Source organism: Electrona antarctica (assembly GCF_951216825.1).
Source record: "Electrona antarctica genome assembly, chromosome: 8".
NCBI classification, from domain to species: Eukaryota; Metazoa; Chordata; class Actinopteri; order Myctophiformes; family Myctophidae; genus Electrona; species Electrona antarctica.
The window spans coordinates 33,002,640-33,018,049 of record NC_136789.1 but is presented as its reverse complement, the minus strand read 5'-3'; the positions used below and the strand labels follow the sequence as shown (position 1 = coordinate 33,018,049).

The 15,410-nt window shown below is 43.5% G+C and overlaps 1 protein-coding gene and 1 long non-coding RNA gene across 2 annotated transcripts; one reads left to right on the top strand and one right to left on the bottom strand.

Annotated features, from left to right (window-relative positions):
- Positions 1-1,339: 1,339 nt before the first annotated feature.
- LOC306927585 lies at positions 1,340-13,095 on the bottom strand. The gene is made up of 3 exons (XR_013790544.1): positions 13,035-13,095; positions 1,762-1,849; positions 1,340-1,651 (listed from the first exon to the last, which is right to left on the bottom strand). It is a non-coding gene; the product is annotated as an uncharacterized lncRNA (long non-coding RNA).
- On the top strand, positions 3,390-10,154 carry LOC306928032 (uncharacterized protein; the record flags this gene model as incomplete). Its single annotated transcript, XM_079507952.1, has 10 exons — positions 3,390-3,419; positions 4,377-4,567; positions 5,270-5,302; positions 5,751-5,865; positions 6,119-6,296; positions 6,480-6,621; positions 9,188-9,328; positions 9,504-9,556; positions 9,746-9,940; positions 10,147-10,154. 10 exons carry the CDS (start codon positions 3,390-3,392, stop codon positions 10,152-10,154), a joined length of 1,086 nt encoding a protein of 361 aa, XP_079364078.1.
- Positions 13,096-15,410: the final 2,315 nt, after the last annotated feature.

Sequence of the window (15,410 nt, the reverse complement as noted above, 5' to 3'; positions counted from 1 at the left end):
TGACTGCAGTGGCACAATAGTTTAATGTGACGACACCTAACTTTGATGGGTGCATGCGTTTGGTCCGAACGACAACCTACCTCAAACCCTCACCCTCACCCTAACCTCCCACGGGGCAGCACACCTAAACCTAACCCCAACCCTCTCCCGACCCTTAACGCACCTCGGACAAATGCTCCTTCAAACCAATGATATGTCGAACCAAAGGACGCCTCCCAACTTTGATCAGAGTTGAGACAAGGCTGAGACAGGCTGTGGGTGGAGGCTTACCGTGTGTGTCCGTGTGTGTGTGTGTGTGTGTGTGTGTGTGTGTGTGTGTGTGTGTGTGTGTGTGTGTGTGTGTGTGTGTGTGTGTGTGTGTGTGTGTGTGTGTGTGTGTGTGTGTGTGTGTGTGTGTAAAACCTGCCAGTGCAGAGTATATGTTTCATTCTCTCCGTAACCATGAGTGTGTGTTGGAGTTGGACAGCGGTGTTGGTGTTGCTGCTCTGTGGAGCTCAGCGTGGACGAACCCAACAGAACAACTTCTATGGAACTGTCCTGACCTTTGACCCAAAGGACACGTACGAAAATGGAACTATGACGGTAAGAACATGTCAAGATTACCATTGATAATAAAATTAACGAAAAGAGTAAAAACGAAACCTACAATTAAAAAAATAAGATACAAAAAAAAAAAAATGAAAATATTAAAAACAAATAATTATTTATTGAAGTATGTAACTATCTTGAATGCATAACATTTTTTGTTGTACATTCTGTATGGTTGAGTATGTTAATCCAATATAAGTACAACTGGGGTGACTGTATTCTGTTTCCCTGCTCTTCAACTGAGACATTTTAGATCGTGTCTCACGTAGACTCAGGATCTGACACCAATGTTGGGGAAAAAAAGAAAAGAAACACAGTTTTTAACTTCTTCTCAATGACTGAAACATTATGTATTTCTTTCTAATTAACTCTTCATTCTAATTGTGAAAATGATTATTACAAAATCATGAAAATAATTATTAAAAAATCATGAAAATGATTAAAAGAATCATGAAAAGAATTATTAAAAAATAATGAATGATTATAAAAAATAATGAAAATGATTATTAAAAAAATCATGAAAATAATTATTTAAAAAAATCATGAAAATAATAATTATATCTAACTATACTATATTATATACTATATAGAGCGTTGCAGTCCCGCCCCCGATGAGCAGCCCGGAAGACAATTTCCAAAAAAGAATTCTCCCATGGTGACAACTCATGACAACAAACACAAAGCCAACTAGGATGGTGACAACTCGTGACAACAAAGCCAACTAGGATGGTGACAACTCATGACAACAAACGCAATGTTTTGGGCTGAACAAATAATTTGTGCGTGTCTTGAGGTCAGAAAACATTATGGAATGTCAGAACAGGTCAGCTCCATATATGGAGATCTAAGGGTTTGAGGTCAGATGTAGAGTTGCTGGCAGGCTCCATATATGCAGATCTAGGTGATGATCCAGTCTTCTCCATGTATGGCTATCCAGGGTTTGATGTGGTCAGTGTCATGATCTTCATACTGTATATGGAGACGGCCATATATGGAGCGTGTCACGAGGCATGATGGACTGACGACCATGGTTGCGTGACCTGACGCAGGCTTTCATAGTAAACTGCAATTTGACACAAATTGTTACATTTAAATTCATGTAGAAGCCTCTGTGTCCGTATCAACCTACTGTAAACAGAGACAGGATCAAAGTCATGTAGTGTAACTGATTACCAGTAAGACGCTGTGAGGGTGAGAACAGGGCGAGGTGGCGTGCACGCATCCTCCTGGGTGACAGCAGACTGCTGGGCGAGCGCTGGCGCTTTGGTATGGAGGGGTTAGATCAACATATGGAATTCTGTACTGGCCATATATGGAGTGTGTCTTGAGTGTACAATTTACAATGTATTCATTTATCATTTATCTTAATCCAGAGTGACTTACATTAAGCAAGAACAAAAAGCATGGCAATACATCACTTTTACTTTACTTTATTTGTTTATTTGGACAGGACAATGCATATTAATGGGCGTCACATGGACGTAAATACACCGGATATAGCACAGTTGCTAATTTTCATCCGCAGTCCTCACAAGAAACACAAAACGGAAAACAGACAAACAGGCAAACAGTGGAATACATTTACATAACATTACATAGGGAACAGCTTTGGTTTTCAAGCAACCATTTTTTCAGATTGTATTTAAAAGAGGAAAATGTAGCATATTCCCTTATACGTAGAGGAAGTACATTCCATTTTACACAACCCTGTACTGGAGAGGACATTTTGGCCAAATGTTGTTTGCCGGTGCGGCACTTCGCAGTCTCCTCGAGTGGTTGCTCTGGTCACAGAGCCTACATAAAAAGTAGTTATCATGAAACATGCGTAAGCTAAGAACGTAACAGTGGAATATATATATAATGAAACTATATGTGTGTGTGTGTGTGTGTGTGTGTGTGTGTGTGTGTGTGTGTGTGTGTGTGTGTGTGTGTGTGTGTGTGTGTGTGTGTGTGTGTGTGTGTGTGTGTGTATATATATATATATATATACATACTATAAAAGGGGCTAGGGTAAGTGCTATGGGCCATGATGGAGTCTGAAGAGGTGGGTTTTCAGACTACGGCGGAAGATTGGGAGTGAGGCTGCAGTTCTGATTGTAATGGGAAGTGCATTCCATAGCTTTGGAGCCAGAAGGGAGAAGAGTTTGGGACGTGTGGAGAATTGTCCTGGTGTTTTTAGTGAAGGTACTTCCGGTTTCCCTGCGTTGGCTGATCTGAGCACGCGGGAGGGTTTGTAGGGTTCGATCAGACTTGCAAGATATGGGGGAGCCATACCTTTGGTTGCTTTGAATGCCAGCATCAGAGTTTTGTATTCTGTGTGGGCAGCGACAGAGGGAGCGGAGAAGGGGGGAGACATGTGAGAATGTTTTCTGGTTGAAGACCAAGCGATCGTCGGCACCATAATAATCCATTCTATCTGTTTCTTTCAATCGCCTGTATCTCCTATTCATTTTTGGTCAAAACAACGTTTATTTGATGGGACAGAGCCGGCGATGTGGAGCCCTCCAGTGCACCGGCATAGATCCGTTTGGTAAACAAGAGCTGTCCAGCATCCGTTTAGCTTCCTAGTTTATGTGCACTTCCGGAAGTCTGGAAATGTGGCTTTTCAAAATAAGAGCTCAACTGGGAAAAATGCTGGCGTGAATTATATCTTAATTTGTCAATAAACTAGCGCTGTAAGTGTTAAAGGAAACCAGTGATTTGCTTGTTTTGAGGATAGGGGGGAGGCATTCCACACCTGAGTGGCAGTGTTGTGGAAGGTGAATTTTGATATTTGTTCTAAAAGTGGGTGGCACAAGATCATGAGATCATTGTGTAAAGGGTTTGATGAGGTCAGAAAACATATGGAATGTCAGAACAGGTCAGCTCCATATATGGAGATCTAAGGGTGACAGCGGTTGCAGTGTCTTGAGTGTACAGGGTTTGATGAGGTCTGGCCATAGGCTATATGGAGCATGTCTTGAGTGAACAGGGTTTGATGAGGTCTGGCCATAGGCTATATGGAGCATGTCTTGAATGTACAGGGTTTGATGAGGTCAGAAAACATATGGAATGTCAGAACAGGTCAGCTCCATATATGGAGATCTAAGGGTTTCAGCGGGGGGAGTGTCTTGAGTGTACAGGGTTTGATGAGGAATGGCCATATATGGAGTGTGTCTTGAGTGTAGGCCTACATGGTTTGATGAGGTCAGATCAACATATGGAATGTCAGAAAAGGTCAGCTCCATATATGGAGATCTATAAGGGTGGCAGCGGGGGCAGTGTAGGGCCGGGCCTTCATTTTCGGGCCTGTTGAGAACGGGCCTGTTGAGTTTCTGCTGGCTGCCGGGCGTGGCTGCACTAATAACTTTGGGGCAGGCCCGTCTAGAGTTTGAATTGACAGGTATCAGTCAAAAGGGAGACATCGAAGAGGAAGGATCAACATATGGAATGGCAGAACAGGTCAGCTCCATATATGCAGATATCGGTGTCTGATCCAGTCTTCTCCATGTATGGCTATCCAGGGTTTGAAGAGGTCAATGTCATGATCTTCATATATGGAGACGGCCATATATGGAGCGTAGCACGAGGCATGATGTACTGACGGCCATATATGGTGGCGTGACGTGTCACGAGGTGTGACCTGACTGACGGGATATGCAGGTTTTCATAGTAAACTGCAATTTGACACAAATTGTTACATTTACATTAATTTAGAACTTCTTTGTCCGTATCAACCTACTGTAAACAGAGACAGGATCAAAGTCATGTAGTGTAACTTTTATGATGTCATAATCTCCTAATTCCAGGTGGTTCTGCGCTATAAGAACGCCTTCACGTCCTGCTCACATTCAGACACATGGGAGTGTGATCCTCATTATGGAGACTGTGGCAGGGAGAGCCACCTGGAGGTGAACACGGTGTATAACACCTCAGAGTGGTGTCAACGAGAGGGAATCATGACTCGACTGGTTCCTATCAACACTTACTTTGGCATGCGGTGAGTGAAGAGAGATGCACTATGACACAACACACACCATTACGTGCGTGTGTGCGCGCGTGTGTGTGTGTGTGTGTGTGTGTGTGTGTGTGTGTGTGTGTGTGTGTGTGTGTGTGTGTGTGTGTGTGTGTGTGTGTGTGTGTGTGTGTGTGTGTGTGTGTGTGTGTGTGTGTGTGCCGTGCAAAAAAGTGTTAAAGATATACAAGCTCATAGCCCGTTGTGATGTGACGCGATATGATCTTGTAGATCGGCTATATATATTCACATTTTTCTTCACGTGACCAAAATAATGTTTATTGATTGATTCATTAAATGAGTTCAATTAACTCTTTCACCCCTACATGTTTTACATTTACTTTTGTTCCATCTGACAAAATTATGACATGAATAAATGTGTTATTATACTTTTATCTGTCACTTTGTAAACAATAATAATAATAATAATAATAAAATCATCTCCCACAGGTTACTAGGTGGTAACTGGATAAATAACAATAACAACGCTGTGCTGAACCTCGGGACCAGATCAGACACTGGGAAATCTGACAGGTCTCCTCAGACCACCATCATACCTTCACTACGGTAACATTAATCTGACAGGTCTCCTCAGACCACCATCATACCTTCACTACGGTAACATTAATCTGACAGGTCTCCTCAGACCACCATCATACCTTCACTACGGTAACATTAATCTGACAGGTCTCCTCAGACCACCATCATACCTTCACTACGGTAACATTACACACTGATGTTATGTTCTGATATTACTAACATTAACATTACACACTGATGTTATGTTCTGATATTACTAACATTAACATTACACACTGATGTTATGTTCTGATATTACTAACATTAACATTACACACTGATGTTATGTTCTGATATTACTAACATTAACATTAGACACTGTTTTATTCATATATTACTAACAATTAACATAATACACTTGGATTTTTAGATTATGGATACAATTGTATGTCTAGATACCAATATGTATATAGACCCTACTATTTAAGATAACTGGAAAAGCTCAATGTGAATTCAGTTTGAGGCTAAATATTCCCATTATCATTTATACTAAAATATAGTTGTAATACTAATATAACACTATACTACATACCTCTACTAATAAAGAAGTGTAAAAGACACTAATGATAAATGTCTCTTTGTCTCTCAGAGTTCCTTCTAACTGTGGGAGAAACTTCACCCTGTTAGCGTTTGACCCAGATGGAGACCGGGTTGGATGCAGCAGCTATAGGTCTACTCTTCCTTCCATTCTCAACTTGTCACCTGTGAGTTCAATGTTTTTAATTTGTAAATAAGAACATAGATCACGCCATACTGATGCTAATACACAATTGTATGCTAATTTAATTCTGATGCAAACACAGATTTTAAGTAACATTGCATTTATTTTAATCATGATTACAGTTATGATCAATCTGTACTGTTTTTCTCTACGCCTCTTCTTAGAAATATGACCCATTGTTTCTCATGTTTTTTTTCTTTTCTTTTTTTACTCTTCCTGTCCTTTCTCTCTTTCAGGATTGCACTTTGTCATTTCCTGCCACCGACAGCAGTAATGAGGGTAACTACGTTGTCCAGTTGTATATGTATGACTCTCCCAACCAGGATATCACCCTCACATACACTGGAGGATCTCAGTACAATCACACTACCAGTGACCGTCTCAGCTATATACCTCTACAGTTTGTTATCAAAGGTACTCAGCACCCTCACTTCATATAAACATTGACCATTGTAGCTCTATTTTCGTAGGGGTTCCTGGCACCTCAACCAGTTAATGTTCTAATAAAGTGAATATAGATGATCTAATTAAATCAATAATCTAACCTAAACATAAAGCCATTAAAATGGTTATATTCCCTCCTTGTCATGTGGTCAGTGGATGGAGCAGTAGCCAGCTGTACAGAGGGACAGTATCTACCCAGGTTCCTGCCTCCCACCCCGGATAACAGAGCACAGCTCTACACCCCTGTTGGTCACACACTGGAAATCACCATCAGCACAGAGACAACACTCTCCACGTCAGTACAATAAATATATAACCATCACCACAGAGACAACACTCTCTAGTCTACGTCAGTACAATAAATATATAACCATCACCACAGAGACAACACTCGCCACGTCAGTACAATAAATATATAACCATCACCACAGAGACAACACTCTCTAGTCTACGTCAGTACAATAAATATATAACCATCACCACAGAGACAACACTCGCCACGTCAGTACAATAAATATATAACCATCACCACCACCAGAAAACTAGAAACCTGTGTTGCCATTTGACCTTAAATCTAGTAAGCATACATAATTTACACCTGGCTGTGAAGTTGAGAAGCACATGGGGAAAGTAGAAAACATTATTTTACACAAAAAACAGTTTTTGTCAGTCAAAGTAAAATTTTGACAGATCATGTAAAATGACTGTTATACAAAGCAACATGTACCTAGGTCTAAAATGTAATATCATACACGTTGATGATTTGCCAATGGATAGAACCATGTGAATCATTTAGCAATTAAATTGTCTGAAGTAGCTTATTCTAGTCATTGTTTTCTAAAATGGTGGCTATGGGTAAGATGAGCCAATGTCTGGGGGTAAATTGAGTCAATGGGAATCACTATTCATATGTTTTTATTGATTGATTGATTGAAAATTGTATTAACAGTTTGCAGAATTACAGTACATTTCAAGCACAAACTCAATACAAAGGCTGTTAACTGTGAGTGGACGACCCAATTAAGCATTACACTTGTTTACAACAGGGTCCACCATGTTCAATTCATCAAAACATTTAGAGACGTACAAATAGACACTTCTATATAGACAAAGAACAGAACAGGAATTCATCATAATGGAGGTAAAAAGGGAAAAGAAACATATACAGTGAGGGGAAAAGGGGGGGGGGGGGTGGGGGGGGATTCAGATTTTACGGGGGCCAGTTTCGAATTGCAGCCATCCGTAGGTGCCCTTTGAGAGCGGTTTTGAAGGAGTCAAGGGATTCGCATGTCTTAATGACTGTTGGTAGGGCGTTCCACATTTTGGTGGCATATGGCGCACGGGTGACTGTTTCATGTAATCAATTCGCAACAGATCTCCAAACCTGTTGTTTTGGGGAGCGCTGGTTTCAGTCCATTCAATCCAGTGGCGGATCTACTAAAGGCAAGAGCAGGCAGCCGCCTCCCATGGCTATGTTTCTGCCTCCCCTAGAGAACCGTTTATTTAAAATGATATGCTGCCTATAGCCGCTACTCAAGGCGGACCAACAAAGAATACACATCTATTCTATGTGTGTCCTGCGTCGCAGCGTGTCTGTCTGGAGGGGTTGGAGGAGTCTTTTCACACTCTGGTGTGAAATGCTCCCCCCCCCCCCCTCTAATTCTTCATTAGATTGTTGAGAAAGCACAGCACAGACACAGCACCGGAGAAAGAAACAAGTTTGTAAACTTATTTTAGACGCGAGGACGCCTAAGGGCCGATTCATACTCCTATTTTACCGCTGTTTCGGCGCTGTAGTGCCGAAATGATTTCGGCTCGTCAGACATTTTCAGTAGCACCGAAGAGCCGACTTCAGGACGGTACCCGCCCCCCCGAACCTCAAATGACGTCACATTGTCGGTTCGGCTCTACAGAGCCGAACCGACTTTTATTCGGCTCTAAAATAAGAGTATGAATCGGGCCTTAACCTGTGCGTTAGGGTATAGGCTACCACCAAGGCACTGCTTACATCGGCTGACCGGCAGCAATCACACCAGCCCCGCTCACCACCACCACCACCCGCGCATGATTTGTTGCCTGTCTGTCTCTACAGCAGGGGTGCCCACACTTTTTACACTTGAGAGCTACTTTAAAAATGACCAGCTCAATCAGATCTACCCAGTAGTACACAACAAAGATATATATTATCTCATTGCTGAAAATATAGTTACATATTAGACAAATGCATTTGGAATGGGAAATAGAGGAGGAAATGGAATTGGTAGAATTTGGCTACGGCCAGCTGCTGTTCGGTGGACCTCATGTTCTCTTGTTTGCTGGTGTTGTAGGGTCTCTGAGCTCAGTGTTGTAGGCCTACCCGAACACGTTCAAAGAACGATAATTCACGAACGTGTTCCTATTTCGGCTGAACGTGAACTGAACGTACTGTATTTCTGCCTGATGAACGTCATTGTGAACGCGTTCATTTCTGGCAGTTCACCGTGAGTGAGCCTTCCAGGCTAAAACACACGCTAACCAGTGCTTAATATCTAGCGGAAAACCCACTAATAAGCCCTTATCCAACACAAATTAACTAATCTTTCTCAAGCCGCACAATTTCGTATGGACCTCATGTTGTCTTGTTTGCTGGTGTTGTAGGGTCTTTGAGCTGTTGTTCAGTGGACCTCATGTTGTCTTGTTTGCTGGTGTTGTAGGGTCTTTGAGCTGTTGTTCAGTGGACCTCATGTTGTCTTGTTTGCTGGTGTTGTAGGGTCTCTGAGCTGCTGTTCAGTGGACCTCATGTTGTCTTGTTTGCTGGTGTTGTAGGGTCTCTGAGCTGCTGTTCAGTGGACCTCATGTTGTCTTTTTTGCTGGTGTTGTAGGGTCTCTGAGCTGCTGTTCAGTGGACCTCACAACATGGAGCTGACTGGACCAGCACAGGGACAGTTCATCCTGAGATGGACACCATCACAGTCAGAGGATGGAGAACATCACCCTGTCTGCTTTGTTGCTCAGACCAACAGGTCAGCATCCATTTAAATGACCTGTCTGTCTGTCTGTCTGTCTGTCTGTCTGTCTGTCTGTCTGTCTGTCTGTCTGTCTGTCTGTATGTCTGTCTTATCTGTCTGTCTGCATTTTTATTTTACTATTAATGTAACCTTGAGCTAAAAACAAAACTCCTGTTCATTGTTTTCTCAGTACGTCCACATATCAGTCGGAGCTTCGCTGTGTCATTGTCAGTGTCTCAAACGGTGGGTGAAACTACACCTGTTTACTAAACCACAACTATGTTTCACATTCCATCAGTGATACCATCTAGTGTGAGGAGGCTCCACTTAAGCAGATAAGCGTCCTGAATCATAGCCACGTTGATAACATTTGTATTAAACCAACCCGTTTGTAAAATAAAGAAGTTAAATCTTTATGTTCTCCACCCGCAGAAACTACAACCACCACACCAGCTGCAACTACACCCATGAACCCTCCTGCAACTACACCCATGAACCCTCCTGCTACTACACCCATGAACCCTACTGCTACTACACCCATGAACCCTCCTGCTACTACACCCATGGAACCTCCTGCTACTTTAACTACAACACCACCAACTATAACAACCCCACCACCACCTGCTAGTAGTAGTAGTAGTACTAGTGCTAAACCAACTATGACTGTGACATCTCCACCCGAAGCAGCAACAGTCACAATCTCACTGCCCACAGCAGATGTCTCAATTAGCTACACCCCTGGGTCTCGTGAGTGTGATGAAATTATGATTATTGTCTTTTTAATCACTGTCCTGTTGTAACTTAAAGTCTCACTACCATGTTTAATGTGATAGAGCCGTAGATGTGTGTCCCTGAGCAAGACTCTTAAAGGTATAATTTACTTTCAAATTAACTTTTAGTCTACTCAGGCTTATGTGAACACCCCGGACAGTTTTTATGTTGCTTGATTCAATATTTACATATTTGATAGGCCTATCCACTTTAGCTGCCCCGCCCCCTTCCTATACAAACCCATCATAACTTCAAACTCCAGCCTGGGCCGTGGCTCAGCGGTCCAGGCACCTTGGCTGGTAATCCAGTATGGCAGTGTGCCGCGGGTTCGACTCCTGATCCCAACGGCCTTTACTGCATGTCACCCCCCCCATCTCGCTCCCCATTTCCTGTCAGCCTACAGTCTTTCCCTCTATAAAGGGGGCGAAAGCCTTTTTCATCCATCCATCCATCCATCTTCAACCGCTTATCCATAGTCGGGTCGCGGGGGCAACAGCTCCACCAGATAGCCCCAGACTTCCCTCTCCAGAGCAACATTAGTGACTTCCTCCTGGGGGATCCTGAGATGTTCCAAGGCCAGTGAGTTTCCTCCAACTGTGCTTTGGTCTGCCCCGGGGTCTCCTCCCAGTGGGACATGCCTCGAGGACCTCCCTAGGGAGACACCCGAGAGGCATCCTAACCAGATGCCCGAACCACCTAAGCTGGCTCCTCGTGTGACTAAACTTCTCACCCTATCTCTAAGGGAGATGCCAGCCACCCGTCGAAGAAAACTAATTGTGGCCGCTTGTATTCACAACCTTATTCTTTCGGGCATCCCACACTTCATGGCCATAGGTGAGAGTAGGAAAACTTCATGACCATAGGTGAGAGTAGGAACACTTCATGACCATAGGTGAGAGTAGGAACACTTCATAACCATAGGTGAGAGTAGGAACACTTCATGACCATAGGTGAGAGTAGGAACACTTCATGACCATAGGTGAGAGTAGGAACACTTCATGGCCATAGGTGAGAGTAGGAACACTACATGACCATAGGTGAGAGTAGGAACACTTCATGGCCATAGGTGAGAGTAGGAACACTTCATGACCATAGGTGAGAGTAGGAACACTTCATGACCATAGGTGAGAGTAGGAACACTACATGACCATAGGTGAGAGTAGGAACACTTCATGGCCATAGGTGAGAGTAGGAACACTTCATGACCATAGGTGAGAGTAGGAACACTTCATGACCATAGGTGAGAGTAGGAACACTTCATGACCATAGGTGAGAGTAGGAACACTTCATGACCATAGGGGAGAGTAGGAACACTTCATGACCATAGGTGAGAGTAGGAACACTTCATGACCATAGGTGAGAGTAGGAACACTTCATGACCATAGGTGAGAGTAGGAACACTTCATGACCATAGGTGAGAGTAGGAACGAAGATTGCTCTCTCTCTTTTCGTTAATCCAGAGCGACTTACAATAAGCAAGAACAAAAAAGCTTGGCAATACATCACATACATAAAAAGTAGTTATCATAATTATATATTATAATATAATTTTAATTGTAAATTGTCACAACAGAGCGGTACAGCGACTGCAATACCGCCCCTGCCCACCGACTATTGTAAAGCTGCTACATTTGTCATGTCCTGTAGGTGGCACTATTGTAAAGCTGCTACATTTGTCATGTCCTGTAGGTGGCACTATTGTAAAGCTGCTACATTTGTCATGTCCTGTAGGTGGCACCAGCGGCCTGAGAGTGCGAATCTCCTCAAAGACTCCTTTGACCAAAGAAGACATCAGGACAATAGTGCTGCCAAAGGTAACGATAAAAATCACACCCGTGTGAAGTGAGGGGCGCTCTTATCATCTTACAACATCGAGGAGGGAATTCTAACTCATGTTGCTATGATTCGTGTGGCTATGATTAGTGTTGTTATGATTGCTATGATCTAAAACAAACGGTGACAAAACAAACATAAATTATCTTTATTGTTAATGGCGTTTTTAAAACAAACATTGAACTAAAACCAAACATTAAACCTGTCTATAGGAGGGGCTAGCACCCCTCAACAACATTAAACCTGTCTATAGGAGGGGCTAGCACCCCTCAAAACATTAAACCTGTCTATAGGAGGGGCTAGCACCCCTCAACAACATTAAACCTGTCTATAGGAGGGGCTAAAGCACCCCTCAACAACATTAAACCTGTCTATAGGAGGGGCTAGCACCCCTCAACAACATTAAACCTGTCTATAGGGGCTAGCACCCCTCAACAACATTAAACCTGTCTATAGGAGGGGCTAGCACCCCTCAACAACATTAAACCTGACTATAGGAGGGGCTAAAGCACCCCTCAACAACATTAAACCTGTCTATAGGAGGGGCTAGCACCCCTAAACAACATTAAACCTGTCTATAGGAGGGGCTAGCACCCCTCAACAACATTAAACCTGTCTATAGGAGGGGCTAGCACCCCTCAACAACATTAAACCTGTCTATAGGAGGGGCTAGCACCCCTCAACAACATTAAACCTGTCTATAGGAGGGGCTAGCACCCCTCAACAACATTAAACCTGTCTATAGGAGGGCCTCAAAAACTAGAAAATACTGTTCTTGTGGAAACAGTGCGAGCTCGAGTAGCTCGCAGCGTCACTCCATGGTGATGTGTTGACCCACATGACGCCACAGCCTGTGTGTGTGTGTGTGTGTGTGTGTGTGTGTGTGTGTGTGTGTGTGTGTGTGTGTGTGTGTGTGTGTGTGTGTGTGTGTGTGTGTGTGTGTGTGTGTGTGTGTGTGTGTGTGTGTAGAATCTTGGATAAAAGTGCTATATAAATGCACCATGTACACACATGGTATCAGAACATGTCAGTCAAACATAAAACTATTTCTCCAGCTTGACTTAGATTGAAACCTTCCTCAGACATTATGACGTAACATTGTGTTGTGTTGTTTCACCTGCAGCTTAAAGAGGAACTGGTCAGACGCGGGCTTCCTGCAGACGCCATCCTGAAGCTGCTGAACGTTCAACAGAAGCAGTGACAACTATAGCTACAGCGCCCCCTTCTGGTGGATCTCTGCTGTTGCCTCTGTAACTCTATGCATCAATGAGATTGGAGAGATTTTTTTTATTAGTAGGGCTGCACAATTATGAAATAATCTGCCGATACCGATTCTGACCGATTCCGATATTATACAGAGGACCACAATGGAAACAAGCCTATAGGCCCTATTCTCCATATTCAGACCGCGGCCATCTTGTCAGCAAGGTGATACCTAGGTGACACTTCCCATAGAGAGCCCATTCATCCAAACAGAGAAGTCCTCTCTAATTATAGGAAACAACGTCAAAATCACCAACATTGCAGCTGCAGGGAAAGCTTGAATTGTCCTCTTTCAATCTGTAAAGTGTTTGTTTCATAAGAATCCACCCTAGACATTTTATGAGCTACTTCCTGTCAAGAAATATCTTGCAGATTTGTTTTTCTAAGTGGTGGAGTTTGGGAGTGCTCGTTGACTATCACTCAACAGCCCATGCGTACCACCTGTTTTGAATGTGCAAATAATGCAGGAGGCAGAAGCTGGAGGTTGCTTTACTGATAACGAGCGCTTCCATCCCAATCCACTCCCTTGCTGACTCAATGAGCCCTCACTGACTTAGCTGCGCGTTCATGTGAAGTCTGCGAGGGCTTGAGGGATGTCCCATTTGAAATCGGTAAGTCAGTGAGGGCTCAGCCCCGCCCCTTTATGTGCCCTTTGCCAAAGTCAGCATCGATGCTGACTTTAGCTGACTTTGGCAAAGAAATTACCCACAGTTCATAGCGTTACCAGGGGAATGAGGGGGATCATCCGAACGTCAATCATTTTAGTATGCAAATTAGTTATGTACCGCGGTTAGAATGTCAACAAACACAATAGTGCTTTCTCACTGTTCTCAAAGGGAGACGGAATGGAAGGATAGGCTATATATTTAATAACAATAATAATAATAAGGGAAACATGATGAGAAATGACTAATGAGCAAAGTAAAAGAATATGTAAATGCAATTTATGATGAATATTATTATATATGAATATTACAACCCCTATCACACAGGAAAGTGTATTTATGAAACTAATAATAAAACGACATAAATAGACATGATAGACATGTCATGCATGTAGGCACTGGCTGTGAATAAGGACAGGTTTTATAAAGTGATGCAAAGTGTCATGAATGGCGGACTCATCTTCAAAGTGCTGTCCCATTCCTTTCACAACAATTTGGAGCCCTTGCAGCCTCTCACCCTCAAGCACTTATACAGCTGACGTCACTAAAGTCAATGAGGGCTCAGGGCTCAGGGCTTGAGGGAGGCAATTGGGATTGGGCCTTAGAAAATAATCATCTGCAAGGAATTTCTTGACAGGAAGTAGCTCATAAAATGTCTACGGTGGATTCTTATGAAACAAAAACTTTACAGATTGAAAGAGGATAGTTCAAGCTTTCCCTACAGCTGCAATGTTGGTGATTTTGACATTGTTTAATATAAAGAGAGGACATTTCTGTTTGGATGAATTAAATGTAATGTTTTTAAAAAAAATATCTGGTGAAAACCGATTAAATAATCTGTATTATTTTGAGACCGATCCGATACCGAGATGGCATTTTTATGGCCGATATGGACATTCCGATTATGCTACCGATTAATCGTGCATCCCTAATTATTATTAGTTTTTATATTTCTATAATTTTTTTTTATATGATCTTATTTGACTACACACACACACACACACACACACACACACACACACTTGAATTATTTACTAACATTTATATTCTTGTTATTTTCATTGTCATAAGACGAGTTCAGTAAGCCTTTTTAACGGCAGCCATGTTGACATGAAGGTAACCGGAATGACCTCTGGGTGGGGCTCCCCGTCCTCACCCAGACCTCTGGGTGGGGCTCCCCGTCCTCACCCAGACCTCTGGGTGGGGCTCCCCGTCCTCACGCAGACCTCTGGGTGGGGCTCCCCGTCCTCACGCAGACCTCTGGGTGGGGCTCCCCGTCCTCACGCAGACCTCTGGGTGGGGCTCCCCGTCCTCACGCAGACCTCTGGGTGGGGCTCCCCGTCCTCACGCAGACCTCTGGGTGGGGCTCCCCGTCCTCACGCAGACCTCTGGGTGGGGCTCTCCGTCCTCACGCAGACCTCTGGGTGGGGCTCCCCGTCCTCACGCAGACCTCTGGGTGGGGCTCCCCGTCCTCACGCAGACCTCTGGGTGGGGCTCCCCGTCCTCACACAGACCTCTGGGTGGGGCTCCCCGTCCTCACGCAGACCTCTGGGTGGGGCTCCCCG